This window comes from Tenrec ecaudatus, chromosome 2 (genome assembly GCF_050624435.1).
Source record: "Tenrec ecaudatus isolate mTenEca1 chromosome 2, mTenEca1.hap1, whole genome shotgun sequence".
NCBI lineage: Eukaryota > Metazoa > Chordata > Mammalia > Afrosoricida > Tenrecidae > Tenrec > Tenrec ecaudatus.
The window spans coordinates 94,746,258-94,771,996 of NC_134531.1; the positions used below are offsets into that span (position 1 = coordinate 94,746,258).

Consider the following 25,739-nt stretch of genomic DNA (forward strand, 5'->3'; position numbering starts at 1 on the left):
GAAACATTTCAGTCGGTATTCCATCAATTCCTGGAGCCTCGTTTTCGGATAATGCTTTCAGTGAAGTTTAAACTTCTTCCTTCGGCACCATTGGTTCTCGCTCATCTGCTACCTACTGAAATGGTGGAAGTCGACTAACTAGCTTTCTTTGGCTCAGTGAATCCGTGTAGTCTTTCCATCTTCTCCTGATGCTTCTGTCATCATTCAGTAACTTTTCCAGCCATAGAATCTTCCAGGATGCTTTCCTCAGTTCTTTCCCTTGAAGATTTGCGGAGCCTCTGCTTCCCTTTTGGTTTTCTAATTCTAGGTTCTCGCACACTTTATTAAAACGTTTGTCTTTGTCTTCTGGAGATGCCCTTTGAAATTTTCTATTCAGTTCTTTGACTCCATCCTTCTATTTGCTCTACCCTACTCTTCTGACATCCATGCGGATCTTTTTCTTTCCTGTCTTTTTAATGACTTTTTGCTTTCTTCATGAATGGTGGTCTTGATGTCCTCTCACAGCTCATTGCTGACAGGGAGCTGACAGAAGTCCAGGCCAGATTCAGAAGAGGATGTAAAATAAGAGATAACATTTCTGGTGTTATATAGATTCTGGCTCAAAGCAGAGAATATCAAAAACATGTCTATTTGTGTTTTATTGACTATGCAAAAGTATGTGAATCTGTGGATCATAATAAAGCATCAGTAACCTGGAGAAGAATGGGAATTCCAGAACACCTCATTGTGCTCACGAGGAACTTGTGCATGGATCAAGAGGCAGTTGTGCAAAAGGAACAAGGGACTATTGCATGGTTAAAGATCAGGAACGGTGTGCAGCAGGGTTGTATCCTCTCGCCGTATTTGTTCGATCTGAATGCTGAGCAAGCACTCGGAGAAGCTGGATGATAGGAAGAAGGGGTGTCATCAGGATTCGTGGAAGGCTTATTAACAAGCTGAGGTTTGCAGATGACAAACTTGCTTGCTGAATGCGAAGATGAATTGAAGCACTCCTAATGAAGGTAAGGATCGCAGCCTTCAGTATGGATTGCAACTCAATATAAAAAAGATCAAAATCTCCACAACTGGACCAGTAGGTAACGTCTCCATTCATGATAAGGGGAGAAAAGATTGAAGTCGTCAAAGATTTTGGCTTGCTTGGATTCACAATCAATGCCCATAGCAGCAAAAGGTGTGTTACATTGGGTAAATCTTCTGTACAAGACCTCTTTAGAATATCAACAATCAAGGATGGTTCCTTTGAGGATTAAGATGCGCCTGAACTAAGCCATGGAAATTTCAGTTCTCTGACAATGCAGGTGAAAGTTGGACATTGAGTAAGAAGGACCAGAGAAGAATACATGCCTTTGAACTGTGGTGCTGGAGAAGAATATTGAAAGTACCATTGTGTTAGTCTGGGTACTTTAGAGAAACAAATCTACACAAATTCATGTATAAGACAGTTTTATATAAAGGTTAAGTGCACATCAAGAAAACAGCCCAACCCAGTGCTGCCCAAGTCCACAAGTCTAACATTAACCATATGTCCAACACCAATCCACAAAGTCCTCCTCCATCTCACAAAACAGATGCAATGATGCTGAATGCAGGAGGAAAGCCGAGTCAGTGAATGTGTAAGCTTCTCAGCGCTGGCAGGGGTCTCCACACGGCTGCTCCAGCACCCAGAGCTGCTTCGGGGTAGGTTCATGTGGCTTTTCCTCAGGGATGTCTTGCAGGAAGTGAGTCTTGCCCACTGAAGCAGGGAACTGGCTAAGGCAGCTGCACCCTGGTCCGACCATCACAAAGCAAGAGACCTGAGAACTAGAAAGGTGAGCTTCACCAAGCCATTTATCCCTCCTCCAATTAATCCCACATGTGTGTATCTGCCAGGTTGGCACAATAAACTAACTACCTCAACCATGGATTGCTAAAAAGATAAACCAATCTGTCCTGGGAAAAGTATAGCCAGACTGCTAAGAAATAAGGATTGTGAGACTTCACTTTACACACTTTGGACAACTTATCAGGAGAGACTGGTCCCTGGAGAAGGACATCGTGCTTGGGAAAGTGAAGGGGAAACGAAAATGAGGAAAGCCCTCATAAAGTGAATTGCCTCAGTGGCTGCATCACTGGGCTCAGGCATAGGGAAATTGTGGGGATGGCACAGGACCATGCAGTTTCTGTCTGTTGTGCTCAGGGACACTATGTTGGAATAGACTCAAGAGCACCTGTCCCTTCCCTTGCAGGCCCCACATAGCCCTGACCCCATCAGCCTTGGTTTACCTCCTCCTCCTCTGGGCCCATTGAAGCCCCTTGAATTACCTCCCTCACCCCACAGAACACTCAGCCCTGCAACTACCTTAAAAAGCAATGAAGAAGCTCAAGAAAATAATGTTTTCAATGCTGTGCTCCCCAGATATACTCAGAGATTGTTTTTTATGATGCATCAAAGTTGTTTCCACAATCTTACTTCATAGTGCGTTTTTGCAGCACCCTATGCGCTGAGCATGTTGTTGTCGTAAGGTGCATCCAGTCGTTCTGGTGCATAGTGACCCTGTGCACAACAGAAAGAAATTCTCCCTCCTGGTTCCTGTGCTTGAGCCCCATGTTGCAACCACTCTCATCAATCCAGCTCATTGAGAGCTTCCTTCTTGACCCTTTCCCTCTGCTTTACCAAACGTGATGTCCTGTCCCGGAGGCTGATCTCTCCCAACAACATGTCTGAAGTATGGAAGATGATATCTTGTCATCCTTGCCTCTAAGGATTAACTCTGGCCATACTTCTAACAAGACAGATTTTGTTTGTCCTTTTGGCCATCCATTATTTTAAAAATAAAAATTGAAATTTTTTCCCGGTTCACCCATTTGTGTTCCAGCAAAAGTTTAGAATGTTCTGCTTTCTACCTCTGAGGATGATGGGTTGCCAGAATAGCTAGCAGAATCGCCTAAGTAAATTTAGTGCTCTATTCACAAGAACAGAACAGGCAGGGCAGCAGAACCTCTGTGTACCAAAGAATCCATGTGTCTGCCAGCCACAGCCCAGCTGGTGTGAGTCACACCAAACTGCAGAGAAATGGAACTCCGAGTGTGTGGAAAATCTGTTCTGATTCCGTTGTTAGCTACATAATCAATGATCTATGAAGAGCCTGCATTTCTCTGGGAAAAGGCCCTGTAGGAATTCTTCCTTCTGTAATGACTGACCCCCATCTGGATGGTCTGGACTAATGAGCCCTGCCCCCGCCCAACCTCCTTTACTGTTAACTTTAGATGTAAGTCCCATTGGTAGAATAAACTAGTGGGTTTCAAACTGCTTGGAAATTTTTAATTAAAAGACAACGGGATTTTTCCTTGAACTCTTTGAAACCCCTCTCATATTAAGAATGCATCTGATTTTTATTTATTTTCTTTCCTGATGAGGACTTGAAATGAGTGAAAGGCTCTAGTTTTCTTGGATAATTGATGATTCAAGTCATGCCAGCATCAGGAATCTCTCTGAGAAGCCTGAGACTATTCGTGTATTGGTTCTTCCTTTGGTTGATTTGGGAAGGTCAGTCAGCAAACACGTGGTGAAAACAGGGGGATACGTATGACCTGTTGCCACAGTAGCTGCAACAGTGGGCTCCGGCACAGGACCAATTGTGAGGATGGCGCAGGACTGCACACTGTTCCGTTCTGCTGTGCAGAGGGTTACTCTTGTAGGTCAGAACTGACTTGATGCACCTAACAACAACAAAGATAAACACATCATAAAGATCAAGTATATACAACTGACACAACAGCATCATGTGGTGCTTCATTACACTTTATTCTTTTGGCAATTTGTAACTGTTTCATTATCAATGGATTATAATAAATTATGGGTACCATTAGAAGAATGGGAATTCCAGAGCATTCAGTTATGCTCATAAAAACCTGTACATAATCCCACAGGCAGTCATTTGGATGAGTCAAGATAATGCAAGGATTAAAATTAAGAAAGGTGTGCATAAGGACAATATTCCCTCACCATTCTTCCTCCACTGTGTGTGAAGCAAATAAGAGAAGCTACAATATAAGAAAAATAATGTGACATCAGGATTGGAGGGAGGCTTATTTTTTAAAATAGTTTTATTGGCATATAATTACACATTCTGCAATTCATTAGTTCAGTCATATTAAGAAGATTGGTGCAAGCATCACCACAATCAATTCCTGACCGTTTTCTTCTTCCTTGCACTCATCGTAGTGAGTGCCCCACCCCCACCCCCAACATCCCCCACCATGCTCCTAGATAATATTCATCCACTTACTGTCTCTCTAGATTTACCTATCCTGGATCTTACATACAAAAATCATGCAAAACTCAAACAAGAAAAAAGCAAAACAATGACAAAACAGGAAAACATCCATGGGAAAGATATCAGAAAATATTAAAAATGAAGCAACTTTAAAATGGGTTAAAAGGGCGATCAATTGATATTTGTTTTAACCTAACCACATCTGCCATCATCCATTTTACAAGGCTCTCTGTCTGATAGGAAGGTTAATCATGCCCTTGGACGATGGTCAGAGGGGATTCCATGTGCCAACGGGTCTGGGGATTTCACTGTCATCCACAATGTCATTTACACAAACAAAAGTTGGATATAGGGCAAAACTTTCAGTAATGTTTATTCACAAAGGCAGAACCATGCAGGCAAAATGAATATACGTCATAAAAAAGCAAAGATAGCAATAAAATAGTAAGTAGATGACAGTCCCTGGCCACTATTCATTGGGCACTCTCAAAGCAAGGTCTCCAAACCAGAGCCCAACCATGACCAATTCCATAACCTTGGGATAGTGTCATCGACTTCTTCTCACCTTAGGGTGTATCAGCCGTAAGTCCATGGGGGTAAGTCAGCTCCTTAAATCTGCCACAGGCGAGTTTAAGATAAAGGCCTGTTCACTTTGTGAGGTTCCAGATTGAATCCGTCTAGTGTGACCTGTGAAGGATGTTATGTGCCTCAAAAGCACACTTGTCGATAGCAAGTGGCCTGGTCAACAAGGCTGGATAGAAAATAGGTCAAACGTGTCCAAAGAGGAGCAAATAAATATCGTTAAGTATTTTTGCTGTTATTGTTATTTTCCGATGGCAGATTGCCCCACCCAATATACCAACCAACAGAAGCATTACACATCCTTCTAAACTTCACTCCCATTAAGTCAATGCCAACTCCTAGTGACCCTATAGGACGCAGTAGAACTGCCCCTGTGGGCTTCTGAGACTAAATCTTTACAGAAGTAGAAAGCCTCATCTTTCGCCCACAGAGTGGCTGGTCGTTTTGAACTGCTGACCTTGGGGGTCACAGTGAAAAAGTGAGCCAGTACTCCCCAAAGGCTGCTTCTGCACATTACTAGGATGCAAGAATGATAATTCTCTCTGTTGTTAGTGATCAAGTTGGCTCCAACTCATAGCGACCTCATTACAATAGAAGGAAACCCTGCCATCTTCAAAATCGTTTGATACACTTGGGCCCGCTATCGTTGGCACTGTGTGTTTTGAGTGCCTTTCAACCCACAGGGCTAATCCTTCTGCACTATGTTAGGTAATATTCTGGTATGGCTCATAGGATTTTCATTGGCTAATCACCAGACCTTTCCTGTTTGTGTAGACTGGCAGCGCTTCAAATCCTGTTCAGCACAAATGACCCTTTTGACATTTGAAATACTAGTGAAATCATTCCCTTTATTATACAAACACACAAGCCGCTTCAGTGTGATTAACTGGTAGATGGGTGTTTTGATAATACTCAAATTTTATCACAATCAAAATATAAATCTTAGTCATGAAAAGGAAATTCAAAGAAGAAATCTTTCCTCTTATACGTAAAAAGTGTCCAAAGTAAACTGTAACCGCTGGTAGGCACAATGACATCGCTGCAGTGTAGCATCAAGGTAAGTACTTAGCAGCACCAAGGCCAAGGCCAAATCTATTTGCATATCGCTAGGTGTTGCCTGCCGAGAAGCTCCTTTCAAGTGCCAACAGCAACACTGAGGCCCGCCTGGACAGGCGTGGCCACAGACTGGCCTCTGAGCAGACGGGCACCCTGTCCCACTGCTGCCTCTACTGGTGTAGGTCTGCTTCCTCACTGATCTTTCTGGATACAACCTTGACCGTCAACCAACACTACCTCTCCAGCCTGAGTGCACTTGGGCCACTCTTCAGTCGGGACTGCAGACAGGCTGCCTGGCGCTGACCTTAGCACCCTCCCGCTACTGGTTGCTTCTGTGGCCTTATGTAGAACTCACAACCCTCAGCAAGGTTGACCTCATCTAAAGGTGCAGGAACCGGAGCACTGTGTGCTAAGTGTAGATCTTACCACGTTGCTCTTCTGAATGTCTAGAGGAGTTGAGGGTTCGTATTTCATATTTCACACTTTAGCACCTCATTATATATCCTATCTTTTTAACTCATTTACTAAGTTACGTGATCAATCTTAAATAAATGAATGGTGTTCCATCTTTAGAATATATTAGAACCATCTAAGTACTTGCCTAAAACACCAACTCTTCCTTTCCTTCATATGCTGCCCCTCCCCGAATTGTGATTTAATAGGTCCGTGGTACCCTGTCCAGTAAGCATTGGACTGCTTACCACAAGGTCAGCTGCACCTCTGGGGGGAAATGAGGTTAAATGCTCCAATTAAAATTTGCCGTCTCAGAAATCCTAACTACAGAAGGTGGATATATGAGGTGAAATCAACTCAGTGGCAGTGAGTTATTAGGAGAACCTAAAACCCTGCATTTTAACAGCCCCCCCCCACCCTTTCCTCTTAGGCCAATGATTCTAATTCCACTTTGTAAGAAAAACTGAATTTCACCAAATTCCTAAAGGGACAAAATACCCAAACACATGCCTATAGATTAGATATTTAGTAAATAATTATTGAACAATATTTTTCTATCTCAAATCACAATTTTATTTTAGTTGCGCATCACAGAAACTCTATCTAAAATTGCTCGATTGATTCATTTACATAACCAACATTTTGGTGAATTTGGTCAATTTGGTGGCTCAGCACCACCATCAAACACCAAGGCCCTTTCTACCCTTCTTCCCTGACACACTCTCCCCTCACGATCACACTGTTGACGGCAGGAGTGCCAAGTAGCACATCCAAACATAACTACGGCCAGCAAAGGAGGGCTTCTCCTCTTCTGTATGTCTCTTAAAAACAGCAGCAACAACAAAAGCCTTCCTCAGAAGCCCTCCAGAAGGTTCCCAACCAGAATTGCTTCACATATTCTTACCTAAATCAATTGCAATTTCAACCCAGAAGAATGGGACCCTTATGACTGCCCTGCCCCCCTGCCCCACTGCAAGACGTGGGAAACAGGAGACTGAGCCAAATTAGGCCAAAGAAGAATGGCTCTTGGGTGGATCATCAGCAGTGTCTGCCACAAAGGAACACCTAAGAGTTTAAATTAGATTTAGATCTTTATCAAGTGAGAAATAGATGATAAAGCTGCATGTTTCTATGAGAGGCGCATATTTTACACGTGTCTGTACAGGAAAAAATACTAAAGATCAAATACCTTTTCACTGGCAACACCTGACTACATAGTGTCTGAAGGCCACACAAAAAGCGTTCACTCAAGGAAAATAATGAGAGAACTGATTGTCCCCTGAATTCAAGGAAAATAATGAGAGAATCTATAGTCGACGGCCGGGCCCTGTGTTCGTTCCATCAGCAGTTCCCGCTGCCTCTGACTCTCACATCCCATCCAGAGCAGCAGGGTCAGCACGTGGGATTGATAGAGAACTGGATTGTATGTATCTGAACCACCATTTGGTAATTTTCCAGAACCTTTTTAAGTCAAATGCGTGATAGATGGAATCTGATTAATGTAACGCCTTGAGAAAACCTCTGCCTCTCCCAGATGTTAGCTAATAGCAAAGAAGGATCTTACCAAGCTCGAGGCTATTTTCTTGGGGAAAGAGGAGGGGCTTGGTCCGTCTCATAACTACAGGGGTGAACAAAATGAGCTATGAGCCTTGAGCTGTAAACAGCCTGTAGCTTTTATGGAGCCATTATTTTTTTCCTCCGATTTTCAACAATTGTGTTCTGGGCGAGAGAAAACAAGCAGCCAGTGAACAGATACATATTGACCACCCACTCAGTGTCGGGCCCTCCTTTCAGGGCTGAGTGCACTGGGATCACCATGTTACATAGCAAGCCTGCCTCCAGGCCAGAAACTAAAGCCAAACACGTACACAGGAAGAGTTTTGCTCACGACAAGTGCTATGGAGAAGAGAAAAGGGCATGCTGTAACAGAAACTAATGAATAGGATGGTATCTCTGGAGAGGGACTATTGGAATTGAGACCGAACCAGAAGGAGGCAGTCAGTCCAATGGTGACTCTGGGAAAGAGCACGAGGATTGCCAAGTGCCCGCTCTGCGCTTGCCGTGGTTCATGGGCGGAAGAGAGTCATGTGGTTGCGTGAAGGAAAGGGTGTGGGGGCACAATGAGGGAACATGGACCGGAGAATGAGGAGCCCTCACAGAGCTATCAGCAGTGAGCGGTAGCACTCTCTAATGACTCCTCTAGCTGCTGGGCAGTGGCTCTCCACCTTCCTAACGCCACGCCCCTCCCCTAATCAGCTCCTCAGGTTGCGGTCACCCCAACCATAACATTATTTTCATTTGCTGCTTCATCACGGCAATGTTGCTATTGTTATGAATCGGGTGACCCCTGTGAAAGGATCGTTTGACACACACCCTCCCGCCAAGGGGTCGCGACCCAGATGTTGAGAACCGCTGTGCTAGGGAAGTACGCCCTCTGCTGCAAGGCAAAGGTAGAGACAGGATGGGATCCAGGACCAATACAGCGCTAACAACGGATGTAGAATCTGTGGCTGCATGTCCTTTCTGCAGCTACGATACATCATAGGATTGCTGTTTATCAAAGTGTGTTCTGCTAGCTACTTCCTGGAATCGCCAGAAAACACGAGGGTTGGAGTTGACATTCAATTTGGGAGTCAGACGAACATGAGTTTTAAGTCCTGGTGCTGACATCTCCACTTTGGGTGATCACTCCGTCTTTCTTCCTTAACTTCTAAACCACGTCTGCGTTCTTATCTTTCTCCTTTGTCATATTTCTCTCATTTTTATTTATTTCAACTATGTTTTCCATAATTAATATTGCTCATTGCTGACTTTTTCTATTTTCTAGCCTTTGCTTCCATTTTGCCAATGGTTTCCTATCTTCGATGCATTTATTATACTTTTTTTTAACAATTTATTGGGGCTCATACAATTCTTATCACAGTTCATACATATACATACATCAATTGTATAAAGCACATCTGTACAGTCTTTTCCCTAATCATTTTTTCTCCTCTTTTCTTTTTTTACATTTTTTAGGGACTCATACAACTCTTATCACAATCCATACATATACATACATCAATTGTATAAAGCACATCCATACATTCCCTGCCCCAATCATTCTCAAGGCATTTGCTCTCCACTTAAGCCCCTTGCATCAAGTCCTCTTTTTTTTCCCCTCCCTCCCCTTTCCCCCCTCCCTCATGTGCCCTTGGTAATTTATACATCGTTATTTTGTCATATCTTGCCCTATCCGGAGTCTCCCTTCCCCCCTTCTCTGCTGTCCCTCTCCCAGGGAAGAGGTCACATGTGGATCCTTGTAATCAGTTCCCCCTTTCCAACCCACTCACCCTCCACTCTCCCAGCATCGTCCCTCACACCCTTGGTCCTGAAGGTATCATCCACCCTGGATTCCCTGTGCCTCCAGCCCTCATATGTACCAGTGTACAGCCTCTGTCCTATCCAGCCCTGCAAGCTAGAATTCGGATCATGGTAGTTGGGGGGAGGAAGCATCCAGGATCTGGGGGAAAGCTGTGTTCTTCATCGGTACTACCTCGCACCCTAATTAACCCATCTCCTCTCCTAAACCCCTCTATGAGGGGATCTCCACTGGCCGACACTTGGGCCTTGGGTCTCCACTCTGCACTTCCCCCTTCATTTAATATGGTATATATACATATATACATATACATATATACATATACACACATATACACATACATACACACACTTACATCTTTTTTTTTTTGCATGATGCCTTATACCTGGTACCTTGGCACCTCGTGATCGCACTGGCCGGTGTGCTTCTTCCATATGGGCTTTTTTGCTTCTGAGCTAGATGGCCGCTTGTTCACCTTCAAGCCTTTAAGACCCCAGTCACTATCTCTTTTGATAGCCAGGCACCATCAGCTTTCTTCACCACATTTACTTGTTCACCCACTTTGGCTCCAGCCGTTGTGTCGGGAGAGTGAGCATCATAGAGTTCCAATTTAATAAAAGAAGGTATTCATGCATTGAGGGAGTATCATCTTCTGTAGCACATTGGTTGGTGGTAAATTGGGCTACCAAAATCTATGCTCCTAAAACGTCTCATGGTTTTGGCCTGTGAATTCATTTTCCATTGGAGATTGTGATCGGAAATCTCAAGATCCAAAAGAATCGGGTCAGATCCACTGAGCTCAGCGAGCAAGGTCTGCATGAGCCCCAGGAACCAGAAAACCACAGTCAACCTACTCTCCGTGCTACAACGTGACACCTCTACTCAGGTCTTCACTTTTGTCCCCCAGGGTAAAGAGACATTAGGAGAACTGTTACTTACCCATCGCCCCGGCATTTGGAAGTGGATCCATGGGAAAGTGATTGCATAAGATCAGTTGTGACCCAGCTTCTATTGCTGGTTCTGCTGTGGGCCAACACAGTCCTTTTGCCCTGCCTTAATCTTACTCTTAGGGACACCTGTAGACCAGAGTCCAAAATGTCATGAGTTGGGAGGTGCTATTTTTCCCAAAGCCATTGAAGAGGAGAAACAAAAGCAGTTCCCTACCTTCTCACAGTCGTACTGAGCTGTCTCTTGCCCCAAGCCAAGGCTACCATCTGAATCAGGTTGAGTTGCCCAGGAAACAGACTCTGAGACAGAGATGGGGGAACAGAAGGCTTCCTATGGAGTGCTCTGGAAACCACATACTGAAGGCGATGAAAAGAAAAATTAGACAAGGAAATTGTGAACTCTCTTGGTACATTGATGTAGTACCAACAAAAGCCTAACTGACCACCGCAGGGATGTCCCTTTATGTTATTCTGAAGAGGAGAAAACATCCTAGATATTGACACACTCATATTGACCAGTCACTGACCATGAGCTGTTTGGGAAGTGGGCATGACCTTGGGTAAGGTGACACTCTTCACCAAGGCAATGATCAGAAAAAGTTGTCAGATGAGCACTGGATAGTTAACCACAACACAAGTGGTTCAAATGCACTAGCTGTTCTGTGGGAGAAAGTTGAGGATAACTGGTTCCATACAAGTTCAGAGCCTCAAAAGCCCTATATTGGTTGGCTCTGAGCCAGAATCACCACAATGGCAGAGGGTTTGGGTTTGGTATCAGCTAGTAGTTGGGGAAATAACATCCTTTCTTCCTGATGTGCAGGGGCCCTGGTGGCACCGTGGTTATGGATTGGGGTGCTAGCCTCACTCTGCAGGAGAAAGATGACATAACGCTCTCTACTCCAGTAAAGCAGTACAGCCACAGAAATTGACCGGGGCGATCCTATAGGGTCACTATGAGTTGGAATCTACTAACATGTGCCTCCGCACATGTTCACCATTTCCTCGTGTTCACACTCTACGGCCTCCCTGGTTTTACTGGGGGCGGGGAGACGATATCACCACTCCTACTAGTGCATCATGATAGTTCAGCCTTTGGGGTGGGACCATAGTTAGGCCAGGAATGGTTTACTCAGAAAATTGCGTAACTCGTTTCCTTTCTTCCTCTGCTCTCTATTTCATGAGCTGGCATGTTCCACTGCAGCCAGAGCTCCCTGGAGCCGATTTATTTTCGCTGACATCTTCACAGTCGATCTCAACTCTCTCACGCTGAAAGGCTCAATTTGATCACGAGACTGAAACTGGGTGGATTTTTTAAATAAGCAAGGAAACCTGATGAGCAGAGGTGCACTGTGGCTGAGAGCAGCCTCACTCAAGAGTTCTGCCACCACACCTGACGCCCTGGGAGCGGAGGGGCAGGGGGATGAGGAGCGGCAGTGTTTGCCAGAAGACCAGAGGCTGTAGCTCGTCCGAACAGCTTCAGATGTACCTTCCTGTAAGAGTTTTCTGATGAAGTGGGAGGAGAAGAGGCGGCGAAAGGTGCAAGTGGAGACAGATGGCTGGACAGTGCGGCCGTCCTGCAGGGCACCCCGGGAGTTTTGCAGTCTCCAGAGGTGGAGGCCAATAGCCCTCCTCTTGTGTCAAAGCTGGACTCCGTGGCTGCCTCCGAGAACCTGGACTACAGCAGTCGTGATTGTGTATGACTTCAGCAAGGAGGTCACGAAAGTGAGCAGGTTCAAAAGTACTTCAAAAGAAAGCAGGAACCGTGCAAAATCCTGAAAGACCGTCTTGAGATTTGTCTTTTGTCACTTCCCGCTGCAAGTGGACTTCCGGGAGGAGGCAGCTAGATGTGATGGGTCTTTCCTTCACGGCAATTCACTCCGCTCTCTCTGAAAACCTTCCAAGCCATTGCAGTGGTTTCTTCCAAGATCCAAATGACCTCTGCACTCCACAATTTATTATTTCATGTTGCAGAGATACGTAACACTGCTTGTCATGTTCCTCCGAGCGGAAACTCCCCCTTGTGGGACATCATTCTTTCTGTTTCCCTCCTCGCTGCAGTCCTCTTCCTTTTCAGCTTCCTTCATCACCTGCACCGCCTCACATCAGGCTCCCCCACAATGTGCCCTGACTGTTTCCTCCTCAGTAGTGGTTCTACTGTTTACTCCATTGCAGTCTCTTCTGAGAAGCTGGGTTATATGAGGAGGAGGGCAGCGTCGGAGTGGGCGGAAGGCTTGTTAATACAGCCTGCAACATGCAGCTGACACACCTTGCTTGCTGAAAGTGATAAGGACTTTCTGATAAAGATCAAGGATTGCCGCCTCCAACATAGATTGAGATTATCTATCTAATTGATGTAGATTGCAACTCAATGTAAAGAAGACCAAAATCCTCAAAACGGGACCAGTAGGTAACATAATGAGAAATAGAAAAAAGATTGAAGTTATCAAAGAGTTCATCTTGCTTGGATTCATAATCAATGTTCATGGAAGCAGCAGTCAAGAGCTCAAGTGACGCATTTCATTGCTGCACAAGAACTCCTGAAAGAGTTGAGAAGCAAGGATGTTAGTTTGAGGATGAAGGGGTGCCTACCCGAAGCCAATAGCCTCACATGCGTGTGAAAGTTAGACAATGGGTAAGGAAGATCAGAAAAGAATTGACGCGTTTGAATTGTGGTGCTGGTGAAGAACAATGAAAGGACCATGGACTGCCAAAAGAAGAAACTAATCTGTCTTGGACGATGTACATCCAGAACGCTTCTTAGAGGGAAGGATGGAGAGGCTTCATCTCACATACTTAGGACACATCGTCAGAAGACATCGGCCCCTTCTGAAGGACAGCGTGCCTGGTACAGTAGAGAGGCAGCAAAAGGAAGGCCCTGGATAGGATGGATTGACACAGTGGCTGCAACAACAGGCTCAAAAATAAGAACAATTTTGAGAATGGCCCAGGATCGGGCAGTGTTTCATTCTCTTGTACAGAGGGTCACTATGGGTCGGTACAGGTTCAATAGGGCCTAACGACAGTGTTATCAGGATGAAATGGAGGGCAAGACAGATCTTGAAAATAAATAGGCATGGGAATAGGGAACCCAGGGAGATCAGTGGGATATGGACTGGTACACGGAGGGGATTGAAATGGATGAGTTGAAGGAAAATGTGTATTCAACGTTGGATATAAAACTGATGAGATGCTCTGTAAACCTTCACATAATTCACAGCAAAAGTGGTTTCTTAAAGTTGCCATTAGCCTTACACAAAACAATTATTTTGGCTCTTCTACATGGAGCCTTGGGGCACAAGGGTTAAGCACTCGGCTGCTAACTGAAAGATGGGTGGTTTGAACCCACCCACAGGAGCAAGACCGGGCAATGGGGCACAAGCACTCCCCGGGCAGGTCTGCTCCCATAGAGATGGGCCACCTTGGAAACCCTCAGGGCGTTCTGCTCGTCCTATTAGGACACGCGCTAGCACCATGAGGTTTACGTGGGAATCACTGACTGACCAGCAGCGATTGGTTTGGTTTTAGTCATACCTCCTGAGACAGAATCTGTTTGATTAGAACAATCCAGTCTTGCTTTGCTTTTGTTTCTTTTACTTAATAATTATTAACATTCTGCAGAGCGGATTTTTTTATCATTTTATTGGGGGCTCATACAATTCTTATCACTATCCATACATACTTCCATTGTGTCAAGAACATATGTACATTTGTTGCCATCATCATTCTCAAAACATTTGCCTTCTACTTGAGCCCTTAAAATCAGCTGCTCATTTTCTCCGTCCCTCCCCACTCCCCCCTCCCTCGTGAACCCTTCATCATTCATAAATTATTATTATTTTGTCATATATTACACTGTCCGATGTCTCCCCCCGCCTTCTTCTCTGCTGTCCCTCCCCCAGGGAGGAGGGTATATGTAGATTCTTGTAACCAGTTTCCACTCTGCATTCTCTCTACCCTCCAGGCATCGCCACTCTCACCACTAGTCCTGAAGGAGTCATCTGTCCTGGATTCCTTGTGTTTCCAGTTGCCATCTGTATCTATGTATATCCTCTGGTCTAGCCAGATTTGTAAGGTAGAATTGGGATCATGATGATGGGGGAAAGGAAGCATTTAAGAACTACAGGAAAGTTATATGTTTCATCATTGCTATCCTGAACCCTGACTGGTTCATCTCTTCCCCACAACCTTCAGTAAGGGGTGTCCAGTTGGCTACCAGTGGGCTTTGAGTCTCCACTCTGAACTCACCCACATTTTCAATGATATGATTTTTTTGTTCCTTGATGCTTGATACCTGATCACTTCGACAATTCGTGGCCACACAGGCTGGTATGTTTCTTCCATGTGGGCTTTGTTGTTGCAGAGCAAATTTTAAATGAAATCGCAGTGATGTGAAAGCAGTGTTCCTTAAAGCTTATTCTGGATACGAGTTTATAAAAGTGTTTTTTAAATAAAATTTCTCAACTAGAGTGTTGTAAAATTCTAATTTTATGTACTTTTGCAATTTTCTAACTTTTTCAAGCTTTAGTTATCTTTATATGGTAGCCAATTTCAGCATATTTAATATTAGAAATTTACTTAAGGAATATCAAAACTTTTTCAGTTTGCTTTCCCTTCATAAGATAGTAACAATCATGAAGAAATATAATGGTCTTACAGGAATATTTAAAGTAAATGTCTAACTTTGTTCCATGGCAACGTGGGATGTTTCCATGCTCATGTGTGCAAACTATATCCTGGTCAGGGATCAGAAATCAGTACACACGCCTTCGGAAGTGACTTGTGTTTAGGGAGTAAGATAATCAACTGCATTAGCCCGTGTGCTCAGCAGAGCCAAGAACAATTCCTGAACAATGATGAACTACTTCCTCATCTGTAAAATGAGAAAGCCCATGCTGACCATTAGTTTGCTAGTGCACAATGTGAACCATTAAGAGAAGGGAATCATCTGCAAAGTTTTTCAAATTTATTTGTTCATACAATTGTTTTTATAGTGGCCTATTTTACTGGACTAGACAGATTCTTCCACTTGGCACTTAACAGATTTCTACAGTTAAAGGAATTTAGATGGTTTCTAGATTAGTGTTGTCTATACAGGGATATATTAAGACATGCATCTGGAGAGAAAGGCTTCTAATAGCTTCCTTCATGAATCCTCTCCTTTCCACTCCTACCCATTTGGCTTGAAAATATACCATCATAATGTATAGAACGTTCCCTGCTTAAGTAGCCTAAAAAATGCATGCTACAAGACCAAAGCAGGCATTAAGTCTGACTTGCTTTCTAGCTGACATTTAAACCAAGATTCTAACTCCATTGGTACTTAAACTACTACTGAATTTCTCCTGGTGGAGAAAAAATAGTAGTGACGATGTGAGTTCTGGTTCCTGAGTCCTCTAGCTTCGTTTTGTAATATCCACTCTGTTATTTTTCCTGACCAGGGGTCATTCTTTCCTTCCCGTCATTCCAAACACCCAGAGAAGCCAGTTAGAAGACAGGCTAAACAACCAGGAGCGCACCATCGCCTTCCTCCTAGAGCAAGCCTTTCGCATCAAGGAGGACATCTCTGCCTGTCTTCAGGGGACCCACGGCTTTAGAAAGGAGGAGTCACTTGCCAGGAAGCTGCTGGAGAGTCACATCCAGACCATCACCAGCATAGTCAAGAAACTCAACCAAAACATTGAGGTGGTTCTCTATTTTTCATATGTTGGCATTGCTTGACAACATTTATCAACCAACAGCATCATTTTCCATCTCAGATATGTGTAGCTACTATTGACGTCTAAATGGTTACAAATTTAGTCATCCCAGAGGAAAATGGTTCAATTTTTCAACTGCTTATTTATGCCAATGGAACATGTATTGCTATATATGAATTTGTGAAAGCAGCAGACATTGTGCTAAGGTTCTTATTTTAGCCTAACTATCCGAGTTTCCATAACTGCAGTCATGTTAATAAGAGGTTTTACTAAAACATTACTAATGTTTTGGGAATGAAGGTTCAGCTGGCCCGTTATAATCTGGTCCCTGCATTCATTTTGACTCCATCTCCCACTCTTTGCTCCTCTACTCTGGCCACACTGACCTTCTGTTTGCTTGTAAAATATAGCAACGTGCTCTGGTGCAGGTTTTTGCCCTTGCTGCTCCCTCTGGCAGAAGTGATCTTCCCTAGGTTTCCCGTACTGTGGTAGCTCCTGATTCTGGAAGCTATGCTCTGTTATTTCAAATACCCGAGGCTCCCCTGGGGTGGATAGTTTAGATGATGCTTGCAGACTAAGACAGATCGTGAAGAAAGGCCTGGCAATCTACTGTTGAAAAAAATTGATGAGTGAAGCCCGATGAGTAGCAGCAGAACGCTGTCTGATCGAGTGCTGGAAGGTGAGCTCTTCAGGTTGAAAGGCTCTCAAAATGCAGCTGGAGAAAGGCCCCCTCCTCTAAGTAGATCAACGTGAATGACGTGATGGATCAACGCGAATGACGTGATGGAACCACGTCCTCTAAGTAGATCAACGCGAATGACGTGATGGATCCACGTGAATGACGTGATGGATCAACGCGAATGACGTGATGGATCAACGTGAATGACGTGATGGAACCACGTCTTCTAAGTAGATCAACGCGAATGACGTAATGGATCAACGCGAATGACGAGTGGATCCACGTGAATGACGTGATGGATCAACGCGAATGACATGATGGAACCACGCACTCTAAGTAGATCAACGCGAATGACGTGATGGATCAACGTGAATGACGTGATGGAACCACGTCCTCTAAGATCAACGCGAATGACGTGATGGATCAACGCGAATGACGTGATGGATCAACGTGAATGACGTGATGGAACCACGTCCTCTAAGGAGATCCATGCGAATGACATGATGGATCCACGTGAATGATGTGATGAATCAACGCGAATGACGTGATGGAACCACGCACTCTAAGTAGATCAACGCAAATGACGTGATGGATCAACGCGAATGACGTGATGGATCAACGTGAATGACGTGATAGAACCACGTCCTCTAAGTAGATCAACGCGAATGACGTGATGGAACCAAAGTTTTCAGGGCTTTCATTTACCAATACGGCATGACTCAAAATCAGAACATAAAACCTACAATACATGGGCCAAGGAAATCGTCGGAAATTACATGGAATGCTTGAGATAACCATCCCAACAGTAGTAGACTGATGGTGACCGTTTTAAATCAGACAATAATATGTGTGATCCTGTGCCAAGAATGGCAATGTGAACAGTGAACAAAAATGGTGTCACATTCATTGTCAAAAGGAACGTTGCAAGACCTATACTGAAATCCAATGTTGCCAGTGAGTGGATAATGCCTATCTGCATAAAGGAAGACCAGTTATTGAAGTAATTATTCAAATTTACTCAATTAGCAATTCCACTATTGAAGATATTTATTGACTTCTGTACTCTGACATTGATCAAACATGCAATCAAGGTGCATCAATGATTACTGGTGATTAAATGGAAAAGTTAGAAACAAAAAGGAAGAACCAGAAATTGGAAAGTGTGCACTTCGAGACAGACCTAGCACAGGGATCGCACAGTGGAATTTTGCAAGACCAAGAACTTATTCATGATACATACCTTTTTTAAACAACAGTAACAGTAACTATACACAAGGACCTTATCGGATGGACTACACAGGAATCAAATAGACTAGATCGATGGAAAGAAATAAGGGAGAAACAATAGCATTCATCAGTCAGCAAAGCCTAGTAGCTGGCTGAGAAACAGACCACCAACCGTTCATACGCAAGCTCAAGTTGAAGATGAAGAAAATGAAACAAGTCGATGAGAACCACAGCTAAACCTTAGGTGTATCTCAGCTAAACTTGGAGACGCTCTCGAGAAGAGATGTGATGCGTGGAACATGAATAACCATAAGCCCAGAGGAGTTGCAGAATGATGTCACGGATAAGAAAACAAGACCACTAACAGGACAGGCGAGGAAGAGAAGGCTTAAAGGGGGTGTCAGCTGAGACTCTGAAACGTGACTGCAAGCTTATCTAAAACTAAAGGGTTTTTTACATTTAAAAAGAAAAACTAAATAGGGAGGGGGAGCAGGGACGGAGGGGGACAATGAGGAGCTGATACCAAGGGTTCAAGTAGAAAGAAAATGTTTTGAGAATAATGATGGCAACAAATGTACAAATGGGCTTGACACAGTGGATGGATATATGGATTGTGATAGATTTGTACAAACCCCCAATAAAATGTTTTTTTACTAATAGAAAATTTTGAAAAGCAAAGTATTACAATGAAATTTGCAAAGACCTAGAGTCAGAAAACCAAAAGGGATGAACACACTCAAGATGAAAGAACTGAAGAAAACATTCAAGTCTAGCGTTGCAATATTGAAGGCATGATGTAGGAAGAATCTAAAGAAGATGGGCAGAATGCACAGAATGGTCAACATTCGATCATCTGGAAAAATAAGGTGACGAAGAGTCAATGACAGTGTAGGAAAAGCCTGAGTTACACTGAAGGCTTTAGGGAGGAACATGCTTCCAGGCACTCATGGGATATCAGTTGAGATGTTTCAACAAACAGATGCGAACTGGAAGGACTCAATTTTCTATACGAAGAAATTTGAGAGAGCTACCTGTCCAACTGACTGGAAGAGTGTGTATTTGTAACCATTCCAAAGAAGCATGATCCAACAGACTGAAGGAAATATTGAGCGATATCACTAATAAATATTACATTGCAAGTGAAATTATGCTGAAGATAATCTTTAAGTGGCTGCAACATAACATGGACTGAATACTGCCCAAAATTGAAGTCAAATTCAGAGAAGGACCTGCGATGATGGATATCATTGCTGATGCCAGATAAATAATGACCGAAGGTAGAGAATACCAGAAAGATGTTTACCTGTATTTTTTATAGACTTTGCAAAGGCATTTGACTGAATTAGGACAAAGTATGTGTGGCATTCAGAAGTATGGGAATTCAAGAACCCTTCCTCGTGGAATCTGTACATGGAACAAGATGCATTCACTGAAAGGAAAACGAACATGCTTTTGCATGATTTAAAATCAGTAAATACGTCAGGGCAGTGTCTTTTTGCCATACTTTTTATCAATCTGTTTGCTGAGGAGATCGTCTGTGTTAGTCTGGGTACATTAGAGAAACAAAGTCACAGAAACTCATGTATAAAAGAGAGCTTTATGTAAAGGGCAAGTGCACATCAAGAAAACATCCCAACCCAGTGCTGCCCAAGCCCACAAGTCCAACATTAACTCATGTGTCCAACACCAATGCATAAAGTCCTCCTCCATCTCACAAAACACACACTATGACGCCAACTGCAGGAGGAAAGCCGTGTCAGTGAATGTGTAAGCATCTGAGCACTGGCAGGGGCCTCCACACGGCTGCTCCAGCATCCAGGGCTGCATCAGGGTAGGTCCATGTGGCTTCTCCTTGGGAATGTCTTGCAGGAAGTGAACCTTGCCCACTGAAGCAGGGAACTCACTAAGGCAGCTGCACCCTGGTCTGACATCACAAAGCAAGAGACCTGAGAACTTGAAAGGCAAGGCTCACCGAGCCATTTATATCTCCATCCTTCAGTTAACCCCACGTGTTTATCGATCAGGTTGACACAATAAACTAATTCATAATCCAAGAAAATGGAGTATATAAAGAATAATGTGGCATCAGGATTAGAGGAAGACTCATTAAGAACCTGTGACGTGCAGAGTGACAGTCTTGTTAAAAGTGAAGACAATTTGAAGCACCGAATGATGAAGATCAAGGCTTACATCCTTCAGTGTGGATTACACCTCCGCATACAGAAAACAAAAACGTTCACCTTTGGACTGATACATAACAGGACACTAAATTGAAAAAAATACTAACTTAGTAAAGGATTTTATTCCGTTCGAACCAGTCCGCACCTATAGAAGCATCAGTCAAGAATTCCAACGATGTGTTGCATTAGGCAGATGTGCTTCAAAAGACATCTTAAACGTGTTCAAACACAAAGATATCACTTTCAGGACTGCTGTGCACCTGACTCGAGTCTCGGTGTTTCACTTACCTCATATGCATATGAAAGCTTCAGAACAAATAAATAATGGATGCATTTGAATTATTAACATGGAAAGTATGCCAGAAGAACAAACCAGTTTGTGCTAGTAGTACTCCATTACACTTCTCAGAAACGAGAATGGTGAGATTTTTGTCTCACTTACTTTAGACACGCTATCAGGATGGACCAGAACCTGGAGAAAGACATCATTCTTGACAAAGTAGAGAGTGTGAAAAAGAGGAAGAATCCACGTAATGTGAACATGAAGATGGGAGGTGACATGTACAGTCAGCTCTCAGCCGTAGGTGTGTGCTGGCCCCGGTGTACCACTGAAACCTTGGCTTTGCTATAAAGGTATTTGCAGCTTGTTGTTTATATCTTAATTGTGCTCATAATGTTTTTGCAGGGCTTTCATAAAGCCTTACTTTGTGATTTCTCTCATTACTTTGAAGATTAGCAACTTCATTCAGAGGTGAAAGTATTTTTATTATACTTTATTTTAAGGCCTAATTTTTAACTTATGATTTCATTATATATTTTCTATCGTCCATTCTGATGTATGTAGGGCATAAGGTAAGGATCTAAATTCATTCTTTTATGAATAAATAATCAGAAATCCCAATATGAGCTGTGAGATTCTTTCCCTATTGATCTATGAGTTTCATGTAGAGCACATTTCTTCCTGACACTTACCAAGACCCTCATTACATTTTGCTATGTTATTTGGCTATATATCATTTGACTCTATAGCAACACCACATTACTTTAATTTTATTTTATAACGTTGTGATATTTAGTAGGGAAAATTTTCTTTTACTATTATTTGTTAAGAAAACAAAAACTAATTAGATTTTTGACACCTTTGTTCCTTCAGTTAAGGCTTTTTTTTCCTTTTTTGATTTTAGGTTGTTTCAATCTGCCCATGTATAACTGAAAAAAATTGTTAATATTATTGAATTCTTTGAAATTATTTGAATTCACTGGCTACAGGAACTCCTGTATTCCTGGTATAGCACATAAACATAGTTCAAGCATAGTTGAGGTCTTTGTCAAATATAATAACAAAACTTGCATGTATTTTCCAAAGTGATATACTCTAATTTCAGAGTAAAACCAAATCTCATATATATTCCTAGTTTCTCAAGTCAAATTCAATATTTTTAAATGTTAAACAAGACTTAAATATGCTCTTCAAGTAGAATTATTTTTATATAGAGAGTTACAAAAAATTAAGACCACTGGTCTGAGGACCAACCACATGGTAGTGTAGGAAAGTCAGTTTATTTCCAGAACCAAGATATAATAAGGACATCATTACAGATACACAAGGATAAAATCTGAATACACCCACAGCTAAGCCTCGAATGCTTTTGAAGAAATTTAGAACAATGCAAATCCTTACAATCCGATGTGAGACAAGCTGAGCGGGATCTGCTCACATTCCTGTGTGAGCTGCACTGCGGTTCAGATTAAATCTACGAGGGGCATTTCCTGATGCCACATTGACAATTACTTTTTCTAAACTTGTCACCTATTAAGGAAACTGTGTGTGTGTGTGCGTGTGTGTGTGTGTGTGTGTGAAAACCATGATCCCCCAGAAAGCAAACCATAACTATATCTACCAATAACCTGTAACTGTTCACCAATAAATACGTGTTGTTTGACCCATATCAGTTTTATACAGGATGTTGAATAAGATGTCTACATTTTTTTAAAATAAGGAGAATCCATATGATCTTTTTTCTTATATATGATGATAAATTAATGAAATTTTAACTAAAAATTATAGGTTTTGGAAGAACAAATAAGAGCAAGAGATGAGGCGGCCACAGGGACTAATTTTGCAGTTCAGGAGCTAAACTCCAAACACTTACACGGAGTTGGAGACCTTCGAGGAAGAGTAGCCAGGTGAGAAAAAGAATAATATTTAATAGCACTTAGCAGTCACTTCTTTGTCACTAAAGTCTCACATGCACAGTTTCATATTGTTATTAATAATACATGGTCTGATATTAAGCTAAACTGGTTAGATGGTGGCCTCAAAGTCACAGGACTTTGAAAGCCTAATGCTGCCTCTGAGATGCAGGATTTCCATACCTTTATGCAGAATGTTCACTTCAGTTCCAGCTAGAAAGTTAGCAGAACAATCTTTAAAATCCTCAACTGTCCGAATAAAATTCTCGTACAAAGACAAGGCCTTATAAAAATCCTCAGGTGTGTCAGATTTAAACATTAAAACATTAAAAATGTACAATAATTATTTATGTCTTATAAAAATTGACTAACAAATAGATACTATTTTTGAATAACATCTCTTGCCTGCAAATTAAATATCAGGGTAATGCTGTGAAGGTCAGAGAAAGTATGTAGGTCTTGACAAGGTGGGGACCGCTCTGAAGGCGTGCCAAGGATGACTGAAAAATGGCTAATCATGGACACCACTCCATCGCTAGATAAGAAAGTCACCTGGCATAAGAGAAAACGTGTGTGCAAAAAGAACTGAACGATGAATTGCTTTGGCATGTTCAAGGGCTTACCTATGAGAAGAGTATTTTGGTTATGATGTTTGTGTTCATATTTAGGAGGAGAGAGGTGATAAAGTGGTCCAGAGTTGGAGATAATGTACATACACACATGCATACATATAGATATTACTATTTTCATAGATGTATAGATACATTTGAAGGATACATGGTTATATTTTGCTATATAATATTTGATACCTATGAAATAATTCTTATAATATTAGACACATTATGAAGAAAGATAATAAAACAAACATCCACCAATATGCCACCTTCCTTGGATGCACCATGTTTTGTTTTGTTTTTGCACCATGTTTTTAAAAAGAATCCAAGTACCAAAGGACCATTATAAATGAACCTGGCGATTTGGTGTAAGTTGGTAGTGTTCACATAGCACTCTCAAGGTCTATTTCTATTTGCAAACCACTTACAAACTTATCATTTTGCCTACAAGACAAAACAACCAACAAATTTAAATGAAATTAAATGGTGGATAGAGTCATATCAGGGAGAAGATTGACAGCCCTTTGATCTGTCCATCTTCTTATTACATATTCTTTTTCATTCTTAAGCAGTGATTTCAGGACACCATGTTATTTTTCCTGGAAATGTCTCACTTTCGTGGAAAATGTCGAGTCTGTTTGGTAATTCAAACAGAATCTGGCTACACTTATCTTCACCCTCCCACTGCCGTTTCCTTTCTGTGTTTTTGGAAGATGAATGGGGGCAAATTAATCACTATCTTTCCACTTATTTTGACCCTAGTTCCATTTAACATTTTGGCATGAGTAAAATTAGGTTGATGATTTTCACATAATTCTAGAAAGCATTTTTCTACCTCATGAATTAAGCTCAGTCGTTTATAACTGCAATGAGCTTCACACTCTTCATTCCCACCCCAATATAGTAGCAGTTTCAAAAGCAAACGTTTCCAATAAAGTAAGGTTCTTAAAGTTTCCTAGTGTGTTTCTGACACCTTCTCCTCTATTCAATCAATCTTACAGCAAGAAAGGGAAAGGAGTGCTAGCCGAAGGGCACCCACAGGGGTAGATATAAATTCCAGTCGCAGCAACAACAGAGGAGGTCCACAGCCTAGCTGCTAGCTCTTGGCAGAGATCCATACTGGAAAAATCTATGTGTGATTAAAAATAAGAAGCATGTTCCATGTTCTATGAAGAAACAACAAAGATATAGATTGCTGATATTTCAAGCCACCACTTGTGTGAACAGAACAAGGGAACGCTGCGTTGTTTAAAACCAGGGAAGGTGTATGTCAAAGTTGTGTCCTCACATCTTGCTTGTTCCATCTGAATGCTGTGAAAATCATCAGAGAAGCTGGATTATATGAAGAAGAATGTGGCACCAGGCTCATTAACAACCTGTGATGTGCAAATGGCGCGACCTTGCTTGCTGAAAGTGAGGAGGAATTGAAGCATTTGCCGATGAAGATCCAGGATTGCAGGCATCGATATGGATTACGGCTCAATGTAAAGAAGCCTACAATTCTCACAACTGGGCCAATAGGTGGCAACATCATGATTAATTGTGAAAACGTTGAAATTATCGAGGATTTCATCCTGCATGGACCCACAATGCATGCTCATGGGAGCAGCGGTCAAGAGAACAAAAGATGTGTTAAGTCGACCTGCTGCACAGGAACTCCTCAGAATATTGCCACTTTGAGGACTAAGGTGAGTCTCCCCCAAGCCATGGTGTTCTCATTGGCTCATGTGTGTGTGAAAGGGACATTGCATAAGGAAGGCCAGAGGAGAACCGATGCATTTGAACTGTGGTGCTGGAGAAGACAAGTGCCGTGGGCTGCTACAAGGACACGCCAGTCCACCTTGGGAGAAGCCCAGCCAGAGTGCCCCTAAGAGGCAAGGCTGGGAGACTTCATTTCACGTACTGTGGACGTATTATCAGGAGAGACCAGTTCCTGAAGAAGGACATGCTGCTGGGGGCAGTGAAAACGTGGAAGGCCCTCCACAAGCTGCATTGGCACCTTGGCTGCAACAATTGGGAGGACGGTGCAGGACCTGGCAGCATTTCTTCCTTCTGCATTATACGGCGGGTTGCTATGGGTCACAACTCGAGGGAACTAAACAACAACCGCAAAAGCTAAGAACAATTGATTCAATATTTCACTCTGCTTTTATCACTTGGGTCATAACAAAGCCGCTGAAGAATAGAAGGAACACAAACTCTCCATCTTCAATGTAACAAAGAAGTTGTCACAAATACTAACCAGAGACAGTAAAGAAAGTTATAATAAGGTCATCTTTGGATTGATACAGGCATCCTTAGAACATAAACAGTGATTTTCCCCAAATCAAGAGCCATGATCCTGAAAGACTTAGGAAAAACCATTTGGGTGCGATTTAGAAACAGCTCAATGGCAACAGGCTAAGAACCCTTTCTCCAAAAGTAACTAGCTATTATTTCTCTGCAAACTAGCAATGCTGGCTATTGGTTCCATTTGTTTTCTTTGCCCTGAGTTG

General features: G+C 42.6%; 1 protein-coding gene across 1 annotated transcript in view; it reads left to right on the forward strand.

Moving 5' to 3' along the window:
• Positions 1–25,739, forward strand: part of FAM81B (family with sequence similarity 81 member B) — a 70,577-nt gene that overhangs the window by 11,785 nt on the left and 33,053 nt on the right. Inside the window, exons 3-4 of the mRNA XM_075542666.1 lie at positions 16,094–16,337; positions 22,506–22,624. Of these exons, the coding sequence (XP_075398781.1) occupies positions 16,094–16,337; positions 22,506–22,624 (363 nt within the window). The remainder of the gene's footprint in view (positions 1–16,093; positions 16,338–22,505; positions 22,625–25,739) is intronic.